The sequence below is a fragment of the Phyllostomus discolor genome, chromosome 15, assembly GCF_004126475.2.
Source record: "Phyllostomus discolor isolate MPI-MPIP mPhyDis1 chromosome 15, mPhyDis1.pri.v3, whole genome shotgun sequence".
NCBI classification, from domain to species: Eukaryota; Metazoa; Chordata; class Mammalia; order Chiroptera; family Phyllostomidae; genus Phyllostomus; species Phyllostomus discolor.
Window position 1 is genome coordinate 14,088,509 of NC_040917.2, and position 21,887 is coordinate 14,110,395.

A 21,887-nucleotide genomic window follows, 5' to 3' on the forward strand; every position below is an offset into this window, starting at 1 on the left:
AAGTTACCTCTCTGCCAAGGAACCGGGAGCACGGAATGAAAGTATTGGTCTGCAGGGTTTTACCCAGCATGTGACACAGCAAAGCTGCGAATGTGACCCGTAATTTTATCCCCACGCAAGGGCCTTGACCACTCATCTCCAGCTCTCTGAATCATGTGAAATGGGGTGCGCAGAACAGACGCCTAAGCATTCCAGAAAGTAACTCAGATATCTCCATCATCATACTTCGCAGCATTCTCAAATGGTGCTGATTATCATCAAGAACTAATCGTTCCTGGGTGTGAGGGCGATCTGGGTGTGACCCTGTCACCCCACTGATTGACAGGGTGGCTTCGGCTGATCTGGCTGGCTGGGCGGGGTCCCCTTCCTCCCACACCCATCCACGTGCCTCCCTCCCGAAGCTGCACACACTCAGTCGGAGAGGATAAGCTTTTCAAATACAGGAGAGGACCGGCCTTCAGTCAAGGGTATACCAGTAGCTGCGCTCCCCTGCTTGAACCTCCAAACGAGCTCTCAAAAACTGACCGTCCCTGGGAGGTTTGGGAACCTGCTGTTTCAGAACCTACAGTGAGGCTGCGGACCTGCCTGAGTAAACCCAGCGGTGTTTCATGCCAACCCGGAGGTTATTTCAGGAGTGACAGTGGCTAACTTTCATTGAGCATTTGACCATGGGCCAAGCACTGCGCAAAGTGCTTTACTTGCCCTGTTGGCCAAGCCTCAAACATGACTCTTCAGGGTAGGTATTAAAATTCTCCATGTTTACAAACCAGAAAAGTAAAGCTTGGAGATGCTAGGTGACTTCCTGAGGCCGCACCCAGCTGTCCCGTGGCAGGGGCAGAGTGTGAGCCTGGGCCCCCTCCGCCCGCCCTCAGCCCCTGCCCCGCACTGCCCGGACTCCGAGCAGGGAGGCCTGGTTTCAGGTCCAGTTCCACGTCTTTCCAGGAGTGTGATCCTAAACGAGTAGCTGTTGTCTCTTCAAGCCTCAGAGCCTTCATCTAAAACACAGAATGAGCAATTCCCACGTAGACCGTTTGGAGGATTAGCAATAAGGCGCCAAAGTACCTGGCGTGGTTTCTAATGCACGAAAGTGACTCCGGTGACATGATTGTTACAGTTTGGGCCTCTCTAGACTGCTTTCAACTTCCCAGTGTCCCCCTCGGCATGTGACCTCAGTGTCTCTTTGCGGTGAAAAGGAAACCTTTATATGTTTCAGCTGCAAATACATGCAGACTATGCCTTGATTATTTAAATTAGAAAGTTAACTGCAGCTGTTACCTGTTTTAAAGACTGATGTTTGTTCTATATATAGCCATGTAAATGTCTTCTTACTATTTTTATCGTGCCAAAATATATGTAGCAGAGAAAGAAAAGGAAAAAAGTTAACAAAATAAGTATATATAACATACACTATGCCATTTTTTAACAGTTACTAAGTGTGCAGTTCAGTGGCATTAATTACATTCACACGGTCCTGCGGCCATCACCACTGTTTCCAGGTCTTTTTCGTCGCCCTAAGGCAAAACTCTGCCACCGTTCAGCAGTGACCCCCTCTGGCCCCTGCCCTCAGCTCCTGGTCACTCCTACCCCATCTTCTGTCTCCAGGAATTTGCCTGCTCTGGGTATTTCATGTGTGTGAAATCACACAGCATTTTTGCTTCTGTGTCTTGGCCTGTTTCACTTAGCATGACGTCTTCAGAGTTCATCCATGTCATGGCATTTGTCAGAACTTCATTCCTTCTTGCCGCTGAATAATGTTACATTGCATGAATATGTCGCATTTTATTTTCCTGTTCATTAGTGGGCTTTTGAGTTGTCACCACTATTTTCACCACATACACTTTAAAAGTATTTGAGTTTGAAATTCCTCATGATAGTGATGTTGAAGACCTCATTAAAAATAATAACTTTTTAAATAAAAAATTATGCGCTATTTAGAATTTCTTTTCAGTCTACACTAAGTTCTTCCAGCCAAGTTAAATCATTGTACTTTTTATATTACATAGTTATCGGTGGAGATATGTAGAATATATTTTAAGGAAGATGATACCAGCCAGATTTAGTAGATATTTTTACGTTTAACAAGCAGTACTTTTATGTCTCTGAATCAAAGTATTCCAGTTGCAAAATATGTTGGAAGCACATGATACAATCAGTGTGGAGTTGATGATATATTTTATACTTCCTTTTCATATTTTTAAAGAATTGTATTTTACCCTGGCTGGTGTAGCTCAGTGGACTGAGTGCAGGCTGCAAAACAAAGCATCGCAGGTTCGATTCCCAGTCAGGGCACATGCCAGGGTTGCAGGCCCCGGCCCCCAGCAACCGCACATTGATGTTTCTCTCTGTCTCTCTTTCTCCCTTTCTTCCCTCTCTAAAATAAATAAATAAAATCTTTTTTTAAAAAAAAGAATTGTATTTTACATGTCTAGAGAGTAAGCATTTCTGTTTATTAATTAGAAGAATTTTAAAAGTTCTATTATTTAGGTTTTTCAAGAATTACTAGAATATATTTGATTGAAACCCAAAATAATGCTTGGCAAGCATAAAAATAAATCTAAACCTGGCTGACATCATTTCCCTTAAAATGTCATGTGCTTTTCGAACAGAGGGGATAAAATATGACTGATAAAGGGCTTGCAATCTATTTTGTAGATCTTTAAAATGTTAGCAGGATCCTTGGAACAGGTTTCGAGTTTTTCAAGTTTCAACTAGATAGCCTAAAAGTAATCATGGCCCTCTTTTTTTTTAATTGTGTAAAAGGAATTTGCTAAGAATTCTAAGGTACTTTTCCAGAGCTTATTTTCAGGAAGTAAAAGGTGTAATGAGAATATAGTATAAACATATGCTACCTGAATTTTTTCCCCATAGGCCCTTTATATATATATTTAAATGTTTGCATTTGCAAATATTTCTGGTGTTTGGCCAGAGAAGGACGTAAACAGCCAAGTTTCCCTCGTCTGGTTAAGGGTCCAGGTCTGACATGAGTGATTGGTTTTAGATTGACATTACCTCCTTCACCCAGTAATCTCTTTCATAGAGGCAGTGGTCCCAATGTTTTCCCCTCGAGACTCGGCTAGAAAACTTAAAAATGCATATTCTCTGGGCTTGATCCACCAGGATTCTGACTTAATAAATGTCGTATAGAATTTGGCAAGCTCCACGGGTAAGAAACCTGCAGGCAGGGTTGAGAACCATTGGGTTCAAATGAGAACTAGGCGAGGGGAGATGGGGTGGGCTTGCAAGGTGGGGGAGAGGCAGTGGGCATGAGCTTCTGTGCTTACCGTCCAACATCCCAAGAGAAGAGGGAGAGTGAAAGCTCCCTGAGCATCCAGAATTCAGAAAGCGACTTCCCTTTTCTCTTTTTGTCGTTGTAGACATGGAAGGACTTCAATGAAACGTAAACGATTCAACAGAAGATGCCCCAATGGATGACTGCGAGACGCCTGCATATAATCTTCAGGTAGAACCACAAGATGGCTGTCGTCCTGGGGACAGTGTGGAAAGTGCAGTGACACGCTTGCCTTCTGCATCAGACGAGAATGAAAACCAGCTTGGCAGGGGCGGGCACGAGTGTCTGACCGGCAGTGATAGCACGATGGGCAGACCCGAAGTGACTGAGCAGGACAGTCTCAACAATAACGACAGCTGCACCCCAAGCTGTGAGGTGGCTGCGAGGGAGAGCTCAGAGAACACTCCCCGTGGAGGCCCCGGCGATGGGCAGGACTGGCCGGAAAAGGACAAGAAAATACCTGCAAAGAGAAGTTCCAGAAGCAAAGGAGGCACTGCTAAGAAGATAATACCCCCAGGTATTTTGTCTTAATTACTATTTATGCAGTTGCTTAAAAATAAGTCTTCCTCCCATCTCATACTGTGGATCCTGTCCTGCATCTTGCTCCTCTTCTCTTATTCCGGAGCTTATGACAGGCCCAGCTGTGTGATATGCCATGCACATGACATGTCTCCATAGCATTCCACTGTGTGGGTGTACCATCATCTATTGACACTCTTTGTACCTGTCATCACTGTGACTTTGATCTTTAACCTGTGAGTTTATGGTGCCGGCACAGTCTTACTCAGCCTCTTTATAGACTCTCTGCGTCGCACCCGATAGGTGAACAATGGACATTAACATGTAAGGTTGAATAAGATGTCAAGCTTTCATTATCCGTAATCACTTTGGTTACAAAGTAATTCAGAGTATTTTTTTATTGGGTATGTGGTTTGGCCGTTAGAGTTCTGGTCTGTGGACAGTTTCGCCCAAATGGCAGGGCAGCCTTGGGGAAAGGCAGCCTCTGGTCATTTTTGATCAGAAACACGGGACAGAGTATTCGGCGAGTCCTACCCCGGGCCTCCTTAGCACGGCACCGCCCCCCCCCAGACATCAGCTCCAGTGACTGAAGCGCTGTCTCCGCTCCCCTTCTCGCTTCTGCTGTTTTGGCTGATTAAAGATACAGTCGGTCCGTCCGTATCTTGATTTTATTTGTATTTTTTATTTGGAGTAAAAATGCAACTTTGTAGTTTCTACAAATCGATCCTTATTTATTCTAGAAAGCAACTTGATAACTTTTTCATGTAACTCCTAATGGGACTTTTCAGGTAATTAATCCCTTTGTCTTTGATTTTCCTTAGTAGGCTTTAAAGCAAATTAAAATGACCTTGGCAAGAAAGATGAAAGCATTTTTCTGAAAGATCTAAATTAGCATATGGTCTATGCAATACTGTTTGTATATAAGCTGATTTATTCTTTGTGGCTCAAGGGCAGGTTGTGCCTCTCTGACCTGATCACGTGACGTTTTTAAGAACTGAGACCTGGTTCCATATGCATAAGGGTCAGCGACAGCGTGCAGGCTACAGCTCCTTGTACTCCTCCCTTCCGTGACCTTACTCCGGTTTCCCAAGGGGTGGCTGTAGGGTTTAGAGTTGGTCATACTTGCTGCCGGTGAGCAGGTATATGTAGAATGACCCTCCCCTAATGCGTTTCATTGATATGATTTCTAAAACTTAGGTATAGTCTTTACACCGATTACTTTTAAACCTATGTTATGTATCTTATGTAAAATGAGTTTCAGAGTGTAAGAAACTGAATTAAGAGTTGTTGTGAAACCTAAGTTTAAATCTTACTTCTGGTTCTAGGCCACTTGGTGGAGACCTGATTATTCTGTACTTCAGTTTCCTCACCTGTGTAATGATGGTGTCCACCTGCATGTATCTATGAAATGCCTTTCTGAGCAGTGATTTTTTAGATTTCCGAATAGAAATGGCATCATCTACACTCAGTTAAAGTTGGGTGATTCACCTCTAGCATATCTGTAGAGTTGTTTGCGTGTAAGGGGTACATTTTTATGTACATTTTGCACTTTAAGTTTTGTTAAATTAAAAGAAGTCGGGTGGGCAGAAGAATTTTTAACTGAATGAAAGGATTTTTTTTGAGGCTGGAATTATCTCCCTGTGACCTGAAAGGGGCCTAGAATGGGAAAGCCTTGGGATTGCCTGCAGGTTTTCCTCGGTTTACCCTGAGAGGCCCTGGAGCCTGTCCCCTGTCTGTGCACACCGGTCACCAGCTCTGAGTGAGTGATCATGTCTCCCTGCACCCCCTCTGGCTGACCTGTCCCCCCCGTCTCCACTGCCGGGGGTTGGCATCACGATCTTCAGCTGGAGTCCTGCGAAAGCCCCTAACGGCGTCTCGCACCTTGTTTCTCCACAGCCCGTTCTGTGCTTCCAAACCAGCAAAGCGGACAGTCTGTGCTCGACACGGGCACGTTGACTCTCCTCCTTCCCGTGAGATTTGTTTAAATTATCTTGTTGTTCAAGTACAATTGTCTGTATTTGCCCCCCACCACTACCCCCACACCCCAGCCATCCCCACCTCCCTCCCCTGATGCCACCCCCCCCTTGGTCTTATCCATGTGTCCTTTATAACATTGTTCCTGAAAACCCTTCTCCCCTTTCCTCCCATTTTCTCCTCCCACCTCCCCTCTGACGGTGAAACTTTAAGATCCTGAGTAAGTCCAGTTTCAAAATTTTGCAGATGAGTATTTTTTTAATAACAGAATAGTTTCTAAAATATGAAATGATACATAAAACAGGACATTCAATCCCAAGCCAGAAATGTTTGTGGCAGGTAAGTGCTCTCTCGATACAGTTTTAGAAACCTATATTAAGGTAAATTTATTCACACTTATGCTCCCTTACCTAGTTTATAATTTATAGTGCTTTTTCAGCATCCCAAAGCTAGTATTGTAAAAAAAAAAAAAGGAAAGACAAAATAGAACAGCAGTAGTATTTATTAGGAGACATGTCACTATTTATAAGACAACATTTCTATAAACCTGCTAAAACCTTGAACTTGGCCTCACACAAGTCCAGTTGTCATTACATTATGAGCTTTTTTCCCTTAAGAAAATTGAACCCCCTTCATGTAATGCAGGGTTACAGGCTGCATCACATCAAGTTTTCACTGGCTTAGTTTTAGGTAGGATTCCAAAAATTGATGGAAATTAGCCTATCAAGTCTAATAGTTTTATTGAGGTGTAATTCACATGCCATAGAATGCACCCACTTGAGTGTACAGTTCAGCCACTTTTAGCCAAGAGCTGTGCGACCGTCACCCCAGTCCTCGTGTGGGCGCTTCGCTCGCTGCGCACAGAAGCCCGCGCCCGCCCGCAGCCCCCTCCGTCCCCGCAGCCGTCCAGCTCCGGCCACCGAGGATCCACTTCCTTCCTCCTTGGACTTGCCCGCTCTGCACATTTCACGTACACAGAACCTCACGATGCACGGTCGTTAGTGACTGGCTTCTTTCACGTAGCGTGATGCTTTCAAGGTTGGCCTGTGTTGTAGCGTGTATCGGTGCTTTATCCCTTCCGTGGTCAAATACTCCACTGCAAGCACGTATCGTGCTTCATGTGTGCATTTGTCCGGTGCTGGGTATTTGGGCTAGTTCTCCTTTTTGGCTGTTATGAATAATGCTCCTAGAACACGTGTGTACAAGTTTCTGTGGGGACACGTGTTTTCCTTTGAAGGGGTTATGTATGCACAGGAGTAGAATTACTGGATCATAAAGTAACTCACTTTTTGAAGGACCTGTCAAACTGTTTTCAGAAGTGGCTACCCCATTTTACATTCCCACCAGCAATATACGAAGGTTACAATTTCTCCACATTTCCCCAATCCCTGGTAATATCTGACTCTTCTGGTGTTAGCCACAGTTTCTTTTTAATTTAGATGTAATTTGCATGCCATAAAATTCACCGTTATAAAGTGTACAATGTAGTGGTTTTAGTATATTCACAAAGTTGCACAACCACCTAATTCTAGAACAGTTCATCCCCCCCCAAACAGAAGCCCCGAACCCATTAGCATTCACTCCCCACTCCCCCTACCCCCGCCCCATGCCCTGGCAACAGCTGGGGCATAAATTTTACAAGGCCATGAGATACGAGTTCAGAGTAAGTGCCTGGTGGTCGGCAGACAGCACACTTCAGTTACTCACTCGGTCACCATGGCATCTAAACATTTGACAGAACCGTTCAGCCAATGGCAGGAAGCCAAGGACAGGCAGCGGGCAGAAACTGAAAAAGGAAGACCCTTCCAGGCGGACTTGGCCGCTATTCAGTGCCCGGACTGGTTCCCCTGGAGTCCTTGGCAGTGTGGCCGCTGGGAGGCGACTAAGAGGGTCTGCAGGCTGGAGGAGAACAAACCTTGGAAATGGATTCGTATCCTGCAGTCGGGCTTGGGCGGTGAGAAGAACGGAGACTTTGGTTTTGAATAGTGGCCCTACCTGTTCCTACCTCGGTGACCCTGGAAAAGTAGTGACTCATTTCCTGGAGCCTCTTTCCTCTCTGTGGAAGTACAGATCCTCCCTGTCTTGCAGCATTGTCCTTAAAACGAGCAATCCCAAATGCGAAGCACTCCGTAAAGTGCCCGGCAGAAAATTGGTGGTTGTCACCTGTGTGTGTGTCACCGGATTTTTAAGTGGCACAACGAGGCGCAGCATTCAGCAAAATTAAGACATTTGTTTCAGGTGACTAAATCCACCTTACCTCTTTGTCAGTATCTTTCTTCTGGGATCTTTGTCATTCGCGCTTTTTAGATTTCCCTGTCCCTGCCCTTCTCTCCCCTGAAGTGTATTCCTGAAAACACGCCTTTGGTGCCCGCTAGTCATGCCCACTGGTGTGTTAACTGATATCTGAAGTAATAACTGGCAACCCTGTGAGTCTGAATCCTCAAGGCGGATTCGCATTTTGCGTATCTAGCTTCTACCCGCAGAACCTTCAAAGGCAGCTTTAAATATGCGCCTCTCTATTGGTTAGAGATATGAAATATTTGCATGTTCAGGCTTACAAGAAGATCATATCATTTGCATACGGTCACATAACATTTGACAATGTTATTGATCCTGGAGAACCAAGGAATATTTATATGATAGCTGATGAACTCGGTGTGCTTGGAATGAACTGGAAAATATGGTAACAGTTGAGCCATTTTGATACTAGCAAAGCTGTTAGGGTATCCCTAGTGGGAAAACAATTATTAATTGCATTCGAAACTTGGATACTCCAGTTGCCTGTAGACCTGGATAAGAAGTTTAAAAATTAGCAGAATTAATTGCATGCTTAGGGAAATCCCTTGCATATTTTTAATATGTAATAAAACATGTTAAAGTGTAAAATGTCCGATCACACCCCTAAGAGGATCCAAAACATCGGTGCTGGTTGGCACAGACAAAATGTAAATCCCAGCGATGCTGATATGTACGAATCGTGCCTTCAGTGTGAATTAGACACAGCCAGGAGCGCACTCTACGGAGTGGTGGACCTTGAGGGAACAGCTCCAAGTGCCGTGATTTTTAAAAAAAAGTGTCACTGCCCACAGGATTACTTGCTTTTATAGCCTAAGAAACCGCAGAGTGTCCAGCGTAGGAACTACATAAACCGCGCATTAACACTTGTTTCTGACCCATCTCCCGGAACTATAGCCAAGATGCGCATCAGCGCGAACGAGGAAGATGGTGCGAGGAACTCGGGCGTGCAGTGGCTCAAAGATGCATCGCGTGAAATCACGGACGTGAAGGCATTTTGTTCTGTTTTCTTATTGCAGTCAAGTCCATGCATAAATTTGCCAGTTTAAGTGTACACTTCAGTGATACTAACTACACACTGTGTAACCACCACCACTATCTATTTCCAAAACTTGTATCACCCCAAATGGCGACTCTGTAAGAACTAAGCAACAAACTCTCCATCTTTCCTCCCTTGGCCCCTGGAAACCTGTGTTGTCCTGTGTCTGTTTGAATGTGCCTGTTGTAGATACTTCGTGTGAGTGCAGTCGGATGTTTGTCCTGGTGTGACCGGCTTTTGCACTCAGGATGTCTTCAGGGCCCACCCATGTCGCAGCATGCGTTCCGCTGTGTGTGCATGACGAAGGGTTGACCGGTCTGGCCAGAGCTGTGGGTTGGTTTGGAAGGCGGTGAAGCAGGGCCCTGGACACAGCCGTGGCGAACACACACGGGTTGCTGCAGAAGAGCCTTTCGGAGGCCGACCAGCTGAAGGCCTGTGCAGAGTCCGGCAGTCTGTCATTCCGAATGTGAGGACTGGAACTGATACTGAGGTCTTTAGTGGAGGTGGAAGTTACAATGAGTAGTGGCTAACTTTTTATACTCTTGTGCATCATTTCAGGAGCTGTGGGCCGAGCATGTGTTTACTCGTGATTTTTTTTTTTTTTTTGGAAGTTTGTATTACTTAACTTCTTATTAGGAAAAAATATTTCTGTGGCCCTTAGCTCTGGCATGTCTGCTCCTCTGGGATCCAGAAGTCGTTCTGAAGTTCACAGACCAGAGTTTATGGAGGAAAAGTTGACCTCGGTAGCCAGCAATGTCATAGGATAAACGCATTTGTCCTCCTGCTCAGTTCTGTTTCATGTGGGGCAAGCTCAGGCTTCAGATTGTAACTAATCCGGTCTTCCCTTTGCAGGAGTCAAGGTTTTGGTCAGGTCTTAACCTGTCTCCTTCTCATTTAGATCTCATTTTGTTAATACTTTTAATTATACTCCTGCAATAGTTGGTTTGTGTGTGTGTGCCAACAGAAGCAACCGGATGTCATCACAGTCCTCACTGTGGCTTCTGGGGGCTTTGTCATATAATTAGTTTTATTTGTGACTTTCATTGTTAACAGACACACTTTTTAAAGATGTTCCACCGCGATGGGACTCTATCCTAACGTGAGCATTGTATTTACTTCCTTAAGGACTGGCTTCAGGAGATGCCACGCCTTTCACGCAAGAAAACGTGCTGCGTGCGGTCACACGCGCTCTCGGTGATGCAGAGTCCGCGGCAGGACACGCCGGCGAGCCGCCGGAAGCCCCGAAGCTGGCGCTGCGACCCCTGTTCTCACTCCTGCGCGGTGAAGCGGAGCAGCTGGACTCGGAGCAGCTGGACTCTCGTGCACTCCCCCTCTGCCTGCATCAGGTGCCGCGTTAGACCCTTCCCTTCCCGCCTCCCTGGAACTCCGGGCCCAGAGGTAGCGGTGAACTACCTGCAGTCCAGGCCTGTGCCATGGCTTCTACCCCGCAGGTCGTTAGTGAGCCCTGGAGCAGGTGGCCTTGGGGACTGGGGTGCTGGGAAACTTGAATTACTGGCTAGAGGCCACCCTTGGATAGTGGATCTATACCTCAAACAGTCGCTAACTTCTTCTTTTAGCAAATGAGCTCAGGTGGAAGAGGGTATGGGGGCATGAATAGTAATGGAAAAAGTATGATTAAAATACTGTAAAAATAATAACAAAAAATAAAAGTATGGGAGCCATGTGTCCTGTGCCTACAGTCAGATTTCTCGTGAACTGGGAAATGCAGTTTAAAGGTTCTCTTGGTTTGCTATGAAAGACTTGCGGAGTTTCAGGGTCTTGATTTCTCCCAAACTCGACTTTTCATCCAAATGTTAATTTAATGTATTGTTTTTTATTTATTTTTAACAGATGGCTGAGTCCTATTTCCAGGAGGAGGACTGTATCCTTTTCTTAATTCTGAGAAGACATTCACAGAACGCTTAGAAAACTGGCCACTTTTTAAAATTGAGATTTACATACAATAAAATGTATAGCTCTGTCATTTTCCGTGGGTAATCGCCTCAGAAAGTGAGATGTAGGGAATTTCTGTCGCTCCAAAAAATTCTCTAGAACTAACCAAGTTTGGCCTCCAATAAACAAAGCCCTGACTTTACCAGAATCTAAACATTTGTGTGTTTCCGGAGTGGGGGAGCACGCTGCTGAAAACCGTAATTTAAAACTCGATTGGGTTGTCTTCCTTCTGAGCCGAGCAGAGGCACGAGTCAGCTCACATTCTCGCAGCAGAGCACCGCACAGGGTGCGTCTCGCAGCCGCCCTACGCCTGCCTGCAGAGGGGAGATTGCCTTTGGCCCTCCTGATAGACAGAATCAAGGTCGGGGGGGCGGGGGGCCGTATGGTAGCTTTTGTGTAGGAAAGATCCTTCCCTCCGTTTTTCAGTTTCCCTCTTTAAGTGTGGCTCTTGTTTTTGAGGGATGGCCCAATATATACACTCTCTAGAAAGAATGTATCGTAAACGTCTGTTTTTCCCCATTTGGGTGACTTTTTTTCCCCCCGCCTAACCTTGCTGACTTCCACCACAGCTTGGAGCAGATGGAAAGATAGGTAGTTAGGCAGTTATCACCCTGAACGCCATTGAGCAAGCCAGTGACATCTTCAGTCTATTACTGAGTATGTAGAAAGCCCAGTTCTGGTGGAAATGATGCTGGAATGCCTGCCTCTTCCCCCCCACCCCCAGCCGAAGAAGAGTCTGATGTAGCACAGTGCTGACCAACATCATTGCCTCTGGGAGCTTCTTAGAAATGAAAATTCGTGGGCCTTACAATCAGAATTTCTGGAGATCAAACCCACGAATCTGCACTTTAGCAAATTTGTCAGATAATTTTTATGTTCAGTCAAGGGAGAAATATTGGTATACTTTAAGTCATGGGCAGAGGACAATGGAATTAATTGTCCCTGCTTCTTCCTCGCCTATTTTGTGATCCCTGGCGTATCTTTTAAGTCTACAAATGAGAGAGAGAACTGAACCTCTGAGCGACCTTGCAAAGGACAGAAAACTAAACGGCGAGTTTTTCTCTTCCTTCTTTCTGGGTCAACATTTAGAACATGGCCCAAAGGAAGGTAGACAGTTGGGCGATTTTTCGTGACCTCATCTGATGCTAAATATGTAATGCAGATGGAGGTGGCAGAAGTTTGTAAGAATGTCTACAAAAAGGTGGAATCATGTAATTATGAAAATTATTGTGGCAGGTTCATTCATGTTTTACAAAAGGTCCATGTAATATTATTCTCTGTCCTTGTTGGGTGTGTGGCCCTTTGGTTTTGTGGCAGAAGAGCATTCAGTGAGAAATCAGTAAAGGGTCAAGGTGTGCTGAAATCAGAAACAGGCTGGCAAGAGGGTGACAGGTGCTCGACAGAAAGTAATTTAAGGAAACAGATTGCGGGATTCCACACGGGTCCGATTTCCACTTAAATTACACCTAATTGACTGCCAGACATACATTCGCAAGCAGGCATTCCTGGAGCATCCAAGTTTTCTTTGACTTTCTACTGTTGGCTTATAGAATGGAACCCAAGTAGCTATTGCATAATATGCTACATTAAAATGTACCCACTTCAAAACCGAGAAGCTGTAAGATTTGTTTAAAGTTAAAAATATTTCAAGTCCTCTCATATTTCAGAAGGCTTCAGATTTCTCAATCTATATAGGATGTTATTCTTCAAGCGTGGGACTTAAGCAAATAGTCTGGATGTCTGTTTTCCTCAAGCTTTCCATTCAGATGAAAAAGCGATGAAGTTCATACAGCTCGAACGTCTGTATCATGAGCAGTTGCTCGCCAATCTCTCTGCCATTCAGGAACAATGGGGTGAGTGTAGACTAACAAAGACTTTGGAATTATGTATCAGTTACCTAACAAATTGCTGTCTAAAAAGTTACCATGTTTGACTGGAATTTGTAAGTCAGGAAATAACTGTTTCTGTTGTCAAGTTAATGTTGCAAAGAAAGGAGCATTTTTAACACAAGTCTGTTGTGAGAAAAAATCTCTCTTTGGTATTTTGTTCTTCATATCCATGCCAAGAAGAGAACTCTTGCAACTTTTTGCATTTCTTCTGATCCCTTTGCCTGCCCTCCCGGTTAGGTTAGTCTCTGAGGCAATTAGTATTTACTTACGTTGAAAAGTTATTACTTAGCTATTTCTAATTGTGTTAACTTTTGCGTTGTTTGAAAAGGTAACTTTGCCTGCTTATCTTTATCAGCAGCGCTGGTTAACTGTATTTTCCCTCCGAAATACGATTTGTAACAGGGACTAACAAATATTTTACACTTAGAAACAAAATGGAGAACTGCACAACCGCATACTCTCACGCCTGCGAGGAATTCAGACAAGGGATTTAACGGCGACGATCTTGAACGGCTTACTCAACTCTGCACGACACATCAGGAGTGAGTATTTCGGAATTCGGTTAGCGGGAGCGTGGGTTAGAATATGGAAGAGCCAGTGGAGCACTGAGTATTTGAAATGCAGGATTCGCTTCTTGATTTGTTTTGTTAATGTTTTCAACTGGAGAAAATAAACCAGATGAAATGAAATGATTAGGTTCCTTTCCCAGCTCTTATCTGTCTCTCACACTGAGCTCAGGAAAAGGCCAGCTTTACACACGTTCAAAGTAACTTTTAATTAGAGAACTTTAAATATAACCTCTAATTTTGATCTCTGTTTAAGAGATTAGGCAATGCAGATGAAAAAAATTGTGTTAGGACTTTTTAGTATAGTTATTTGCCAATGTGTGTATATTATATAGTAAAAAAAACACACACACACATTTTAAAGAGTAGTCTAGTAATGGAAATCAAACACAGCAGGATATTTAACCAAAATACTGCAGAAGGAAAATTACATTTACCAGATAATTTTAAACGGCTTGATTTGTATCAAAGAGTTGGAGCTTTAAAACTAAATCATAGCAGTAATAAAGCACTTAAATATGTTTTTAAGTCATATGTCCAGACTCAGAACTCGGAAGGCAAGGGGCGAGACAATGATAAAACCGGGGCCGACCTGGGATGTGAGGCATGGGCCTCAGCACAGAGGCTGCAAGCCTGTCCCGTTGAGTGCTGGCACGGACCCAGCTGTCTGTGCAGCTTGCACTCCGAGATGCAGAGCAGTCTAGCCCCTGGGAAGCCCCCTCAGGCCCGTGCAAGGCAGTGCCCAAGCCCCAGAGTCACCCCGTCTGAGCCCTGTGGCAGTGGTGTGGCCGTTCTCTGATTGCATACGCACGTGATCACACAGACGGCAGACTTTTGTAATTAGCTTCTCGTGCCCATCGTTGTGTGTGTGTGTTACATGGTGTCACATGTGATGGCAATTTATTCTCTTTTATTCCTGAGTGCATTCGTGATATTACTGTAGCAATGAATTTATTCCTAACAGACATTTGGATTGTTTCTGGTTTCAGAATATTATGAATAAGATGGCTATAGACATTTTTGTTCATGCTTTTTGGTGGATACACAGATTCTGTTAAGTCAGGTATTCCCTAACAATATAATATTTAAAAATAACTTGTTTTATCTGATTCCATGGATAATGCCAGTAAAATTATCATCTAATCTATTTCAGATTATAATGACAAACTAAAATTTTTAAAATACACGTGTGTTAAATACTCTTTATGTACATAATTTGCAAAAGAATAAGTTGTATTTTTGGGTCTCAGCATGTGTGGCTTATTCAGGAGTTTTCAGTAGGAACTAGCTTTCCGAGGAGACAGACACACGAGGTGGCTGCCCTTTGAACTGTGGGAAGCAGCGGTAATGTTTCAGTCATGGAGATGTTCTGTGCTAATATTAGAATCCTGAGAAGCTGTCACTTTTTTACAGCCCTTTCAGTGGCATTTGTTTGGAAGCATATCACTGCTGTAGTTTTTTTTTTTTAATTCTTTTCTCTCTCTCTTTTTTTCCTACAGTCCTCTTTCATCCAAACATAAGGTAAGGGATCGTTTCTTTGAAAGTATTTCCAGGAAAAATGTTAAGTGTCAGATGTCTATAGTATGAACTCTTTTAGAAACTAGACCTCTCTCGAATTATTTAACTTTTAGATAGCAGCCACAGAAAAGTCCCTGGGAAGGAAATGCATCACGCAGTTAATTGCATCTGAAGATCCAGAGGAGTGCGGGGCTGCAGCCAGAGAGCCGGGTATGTTTTGAAGTTGGAGACGACCGTAAGATGTACCTGCCTGTTATACAGTGTGTTACCAGCGTCACGTCTGAATTGCTGCTATGTCTGAAGTGCTGTGTTTACTGTGTTTCTTGTACATACCTTTTCCAGACACATAGCAAAGTGAGATGTCTTAAAAGTATGATGTAACTCTATGATTAAATATCTAGTAGTAGAAAGGATCAAATCTAAACTCTTAGAAGAACGTGAAGTTGTTTCCATGTTTTCAGCAGGGGTTGCGTGCACCTAACATAGCATGACAAGGCTGTGAAAAGTGCTCTGAGATAGAAGTGGTTTCAGTGTGTTTACACAGTGTTTTCTGTTTAAAAACCAACATTGATCCTATAGACTTGACCAGAAATTTATTTTGCGTATTTAACTATGTAAAGGCTCTATATCTTGATAATTTGTCCCTAGCACTTGAGTCTCTTCCCTTCTACGTTGGCTAACGCTGACGTGTACATTTCTAAAGCATTTATGGTATGTCTTGTACCACTTTGTGTCTTGTGTCAAAAGTTAAAGATTTTTAGAAACTGTTTTTTACATGAGTGTATTCATCACAAACACGTGAGAAAACAAAGATAAATTATTGCATGTTAGGGCATTTATTTCTCCTGATGTATGATCTTGCTACTAATTTGTGTCCCTGGGATCTCTGTCCCCGAGCGCTGGTATCAGACGAAGCAGCATCAGGCTGTTTTACCTGAGTTGCCTGAGAGATACGATGGTGATGATGATGCCTGCCATTTAATTCTCCTTTTTCTTTATATGAAATCCTCCCCCCCCCCCCAAATGTTGCTTCATCTCCTTTATTTCTACGTGGCAGATTTAGGATTTCGCTTTAGGTCAGTCCTGCTGTGTCCCGTTCCTCCCGGCTCCTGTGTCCCGGGCATTTTTATCCTGGAAACCAGAGTGAAAGGGGCTTCCCAGAAATCCAAAAAAGAGAGGAAAGGTCACAACATGGCCACCTGGTGGGGGCGTGGCTGTGCCTCCGCGTGGTGCGCAGTGGGGAGAGTGCTGCAACGGGCTGACTAATTAAACCTGACACTCAGTCCTGTGGCTTGCCCAGCCCCAGCTTGGCGCTGGCGGGAGCTTGGCCTCGGCTGTGGAAGGAGTTTCAGACCGGAAAACTGAGATGCCTCGAGTCGGTCCCTGGCTCGATCCTTTGATTCCCAGCTAGGACCTGGGTCTTCTGATTTCCGATTAAAATACAGCACGCTTCTCACTAATAACCGTCTTACCGGGAGAGGGTGGACTAAATCCTGGGGCAAGAAGTCTTGCCGAGTCTGATAAAACAGTATCTTTTGCCCTGGCTGGTGTAGCTCAGTGGATTGAGTGCGGGCTGGGAACCAAAGTGTCCCAGGTTTGATTCCCAGCCAGGGCACATGCCTGGGTTGCAGGCCATAACCCCCAGCAACCGCACATTGATGTTTCTCTCTCTCTCTCTCTCTCTCTCTCTCTCTCTCTCTCTCTCTCTCCCCCCCCTCCCTCCCTAAAAATAAATAAATAAAATCTTAAAAAGAAAAAAAAAACAGTATCTTTTAAAGAAAAATGTCAAATCTCCCAGAATCAGTCTCCTCGGTTTGGTTATTCTGTGAATAGATGCATAGGAACGTAAGGATGTGAGAAGAAGAAATATGAAAATATGACTCTAAATGATTTGAGTCAAACACGTTGTTCCTGTTTTGCTTTACATTTCCCCATTTCTAATAATGTAAGACATGTAGTACAATCTGGAGTTTCCCTTCCCTCGTCTGTCTCTCTGCATTCCCCGATCCTAAGCCTCTTACGTAATCTATAACGTGTCGTTTCGTGTGTGGTGGTTGAAGCCTGTTTCCGGAGCCAGATTTACCTGGTTTGAACTCAGCCTCCACCACTTTAAGCTGTGTGACCTTAGGCAAGTCACCTAACTTCTCTGAGCCTCCACTCCCACAGCTCCAAAATTAACTGTACTTAACTCTTGGGTTCTTGTGAGGACTGTGTTAATAATTTCCTGTTAAAAGTTTAGAACAGTACCAGGCCCAGAGTGAGGGCTCGGTGTACTCTCACTGCCCTCATCACCCCTCCTCCTCCTCCTCCTCCTCACGTTACCACTGCCTTCCGATACCAGCACTCGGTGCACGTTCCCGGCGCACGAGTCTCCCACTGGGAAAGTCTACCAAGTAGTTTACATGGTATCTTATATCTCGTCTGTCCCTGTTATCTGCCAGCATCAGCCAGGCTGGATCATTTGAAGAAACTCAAGGAAGCTAAGTGACTTACGCAGGAACAGAACTAATTAGAACTCAAAGCCAAGCTTTGCTTTTCCGAACCTGAAGCCCATGCCTTCTTATTCATTCATATCTTTATGTGTGTTTAAGGAGTGTGTTATATGCAAAAGTAATGTGTTACATACACGATGAGGAATGATAACAAACTGAAGGCCTGTGACCCTAACACCCAAGTAAGGACTGAATGATTGTCAGTTCTCTGGTAACGACCTTTGCGTCCCCTGCTTTCACCCCACCCCTGATGGAACCATTATCCTGAGTTTTACATTTACCATTGTGTCCCATTTTTCATAGGCTCTGTTGGCATACAATTTCCATGCAGTAAAATGTACCCATTTTAACTGTGTAATTTGAAGAGGTTTTACAAACGTCTACATTTGTAAAGAGCTAAGTAACAGAAATCCATGGTAATATTAACTAACAGGAGCACTAACAAGAATAAGTTTTATGTCGTAATATATACCTGTAGAAAATCGTAAAAATAGTTTGAATTCATGAAAATATGTGGACACACAGCGAATCATACATTGGCCCCCACTTTTTCCCAGATGACCATTAAAACATCAGAAAGGGCTTCTTAAAAGGCCAAACCCCACAAGGACAGAACTGGCAAGGGTGTAGCAGCAGATGTGACGCTCAGAAAAACGTGGAAGCTGGAGCGCAGATGGCTGGGCGGCGCCTGGTTCAGGGCGCCAGGGAAAGCTGGGAGCTGTGTGTCCGCAGGGAAAGTGCTGGTTCCTGCCTGCAAAGGCCTGGACCTGGAGGCACAGAGGATGCCACTAAGGTCAAGGGCGTGGGGCCCCGACAGGAAGCAGGAGGCGGGGCCCAAAGACTGCCCAGGAAGCACTGAGACCTTTCTGTTCCCCCTGCACCAGGTGGGGGACGGAAGGTTTATTCTGTAGAGAACATGAATTAGTGGACGCAGGGACCAAGCACAACTCGAGGAAAGGCGTATTACAGAGAAAGTGAGCGTTGAATGGAAATCTCTGGACCGAGTGGTGGGACCGTTCGCCTGTTCCGTGCAGTTAGCATTCAGAACTGTGGCAGCTGTATCTCTCCTTCCCTCTCTGGGGAACTAGCCCCTCGGCTGGGACATGGACACCTCCAGCCCCTCTCTGCCCCACAGCGGGAGTGAGTCCCAGAGAAGGCTTGCCTCTAACCGCAGAGGAGGCTTTGTTGCCTCCTGTGAGACAGCCTCAGACAGAAAACACCGGGACCCGGTCAGACAGACACACCAAGAGGAACTCCAAGGAAACGGAATACAGAGAACAGATGAAAACTTTTTAAAAATTAATGGTCGTCGCAGAGATTAGAGAAAATACCGTATGTGTGAAAACAAGAATAAGATGCTGCCTTCTAGGAAAGGAACATTGGGTGAACTAGAGAAATGTTCATAGAAATTAAAAAGTGTGCTGGCCAACGTGAAAATTAAACGAGAAGAACTGAAGGGGGACATCGAGGCAGGGTCCCAAAAAGCTGGTCCAAAGACAAAGAGGTGAAGAGTGTGACAGAAAAGGCAGGTGATCGGTCCATTGGTCCCAAAGTCCTGACGGGTACCCTAAAGGGAAAGAACAGAAAAGGGGGGGGGAAATTTACCAAAAAAAAAATACAAAAATACTTCCTAGAATTGAAGGTCGTGAGTTTCCAGACTGAAAGTCCCACCAAGTACCCAACACAAAGCATGAGACGCTTGATGAAGTTTCAGGACACTGGATACAAAGAAAAGAATCCAGATCTTCCGGGAGGAAAACGTAGGTTACAAGGAGGTGGTATTCAGAATGGTTAATAAACTTGACATTCCTCCCGGAAGCTAGTCATAGTGCAGGAGCACCTCCCAAATTGTTAGAGAAAATGTGATTCCTGACCTAGAAAACCCTACTGAAGTTTTCAGGGGTCAAGACGCAAGGACTTTTCAGATGTGAAGGATCCTAAAAAGTTGGCCTGCCGTGTACCTTTCCTTAGGAGATGTTCCACCAAGAGGAAGAACTGAGATCCAGAAAGCAAGGTCTGCCACGTAGAGCCAAGGGGGTTCCTGGGATGACCTGAGGACCAGTCCTGGAGGGCGTCCACAGTTCAGCTTAAAGCTGCTCGATTATCTGCCAGTGTGTATGCATTCATTGTCCATCTGTCAGAGTTCAGACATAGTTAAGTGGAGACTGTTTTAAATGAAGCAATGAATCAGGGAAAATAAATGTAAATGGGAAAGAAAAATGTCTCAGTGTCCAGCGTGGGCCCGTGTGAGTCACATTGACAAAGCCACAGTAAGGTAAACATTTCAACGTTGAGTTGCCCCAAACTGCGTTGAATTGTAACGGGAAGCTAGAGGCAGGGAAAGAATACATCCTTTCAGTGGTTTACGATATTGTTGGGTCACACCCACTGTCACTTATATGTCGTTTCTCTTCCCTCCTATACAGTGTTGTTTTGAATCTTAAAACCACTTGTTTTTTCCTTGTCTTCAGAAAGTGAAACTCGTCCTGGCATGGACCCAAGTGCAGAAAGCCAGCCTGAAGGAGGGGCCCCGGAGAGCAGTCCCTGCGGCAGTCACAGGGCCCGGCCGGCAGATCCCCTGGGCCTTTCCATAACTGCAGGGAGGGACCACACAGCAGAGCAGCCAGAGCAGCCACTCGGCTGCGCGGAGGGGGCCACCGGGGAGCTCCACGCCCAGTCCCAGGAGACAGCTGGAGGCTGCTGCAGACCACACTCCTCAGAGAACGTCTGTGAGGGTGACAGAAGCTTGCCGCCGCAGGCTCAGACAGACGCCTGCCAAGACGTGGCCGAAACAGAGGGCCCTGCAGAAGACCCTCAGGTGGTACTTCCCGGAGAGTCGGGGACTGAGCCATTGATTTTACCGGGCTCCAACCACACACCTCCTCCTGCCTTGTGTCCTGAGGGTAAACATTCACAGACTCAAAGAAAGGAGCTCCATCTGCCACTCCGAGACGCTGCTTCTGAGGCGTGGCCCTCAGACCGGCCGGAGCACAATGAACTGAACGAGCCGCAGCCACCCGATCGCAGGGGCAGGGATGGAAAATCACCGCAGGGGCCGGCCAGCTCGGAGGGCTCCGACCGTGTGCCTTGTGGGAATGCCAGCGGGTCTGACTTAAGTGCCGGGCCTCCGGAGGCGTGTATGGCCCCAGAGGGGCCGGGAGAGCAGGGCGACCAAGTCAGTAAAGAAACAGAGGACTACCTGAACAGCCTTTTAGAAGGATGCTTAAAAGATGCTGATGATTCCCTTCCGTACGAAGAGGAGGATTCTGACCCCCTGCAAGACCTCTCCCCTGAGGAAGCGTCCTACAGTCTGCAGGAGCCCCTGCCCGCCGACGAGGGCTGCCTTTCTCTCGATGATCTTGCAAAGAGGATAGAGATCGCAGAGGTAAAGTTGCCATTTGCTGCGTAAATACTCTGAGAGGTAGAAGGAAATGTGAAAAGCCAAATGTGCTCAAGATTGCCTAGTTTCTGTCCATTTCCCCTGGTCTCAGACACCCAGGGAAAAATTTAATTGATGCAAGCTCTTAATCCTTAGGGGGTTTTATTTATTTTGGTCTTGATGTTTATGCTGCAGGAAGGTAAATCACTGGCCTCCAGAGAGAAGCATTATGCAAATCTTTTTTTTTTTTTTTTTGTCCTTGTGTCTTTTATTTGGCACTCGTAGGAGTTGTGGTCGGGATTAGTCACTTTCTCACAGAGAAATCTCATTCTTCTTCTCATACAACTAGGAGATCAGATAGAATGTATATTCTCTGCTTCTTCCTCTTAGTAACGTATTTTTAATTCTTTGGGACGGTGTAGGAGAATGAAGGAAACACTTTAAAACACAGTAAGACTAGGAGATACCGGGTGGATTCTGAAGCCCTAACAGTGGATGCTGTGAATGTTCTTCCTTCCAGTATTAATTTATAAGCTCTAGACTTGAGCAAACAGCACTTAACTACTTGGCTGAGACAAATATTTTAAATCAAAGTTTTCAAGTTTCTCTACAAAGTAGTGAGGCTAATCAAAACCAAAAATATTAAAATGAAAAGGAGGAGAGGATCAAGACAGCCACACTCGTTCGTTGGAGAATACAGTTGTTTGAAGTTGGGGCGGGGGGTGGGGGGGCCGGCCCTTCAGGAAGGCTCTCCCCTGCGTCCGGTGCCCAGGACACAGTGGGGATCCAGTGACCCAGTGACGTTCCCGGGCTCTGGGAGCTCTGCGCCCCATCCACCCCTTTTACCTGCTCTGTGTTTGAAACAGCTTCCCCGCTTCCATACTTGTGTGAATACAGGATCCAGAACGTAATTTCTTAGTACCCAAGTGTTCTCCTGAGCAGTACTGTTCACACCCTGGGGAACTGCTGTGACT

The 21,887-nt window shown here is 45.2% G+C and overlaps 1 protein-coding gene across 2 annotated transcripts in view; it reads left to right on the forward strand.

Annotated features, from left to right (window-relative positions):
* The window catches only part of CNST (consortin, connexin sorting protein), a 56,748-nt gene that overhangs the window by 22,597 nt on the left and 12,264 nt on the right, over nt 1–21,887 (forward strand). For both annotated transcript variants that reach the window (XM_036016086.1, XM_028531290.2), the window contains exons 2-9: nt 3,375–3,806; nt 10,242–10,462; nt 10,968–10,998; nt 12,836–12,922; nt 13,386–13,500; nt 15,024–15,045; nt 15,156–15,252; nt 20,006–20,919. In XM_036016086.1, coding sequence (XP_035871979.1) covers nt 3,425–3,806; nt 10,242–10,462; nt 10,968–10,998; nt 12,836–12,922; nt 13,386–13,500; nt 15,024–15,045; nt 15,156–15,252; nt 20,006–20,919 — 1,869 coding nt within the window. In that variant the 5' untranslated portion in view covers nt 3,375–3,424. The remainder of the gene's footprint in view (nt 1–3,374; nt 3,807–10,241; nt 10,463–10,967; nt 10,999–12,835; nt 12,923–13,385; nt 13,501–15,023; nt 15,046–15,155; nt 15,253–20,005; nt 20,920–21,887) is intronic.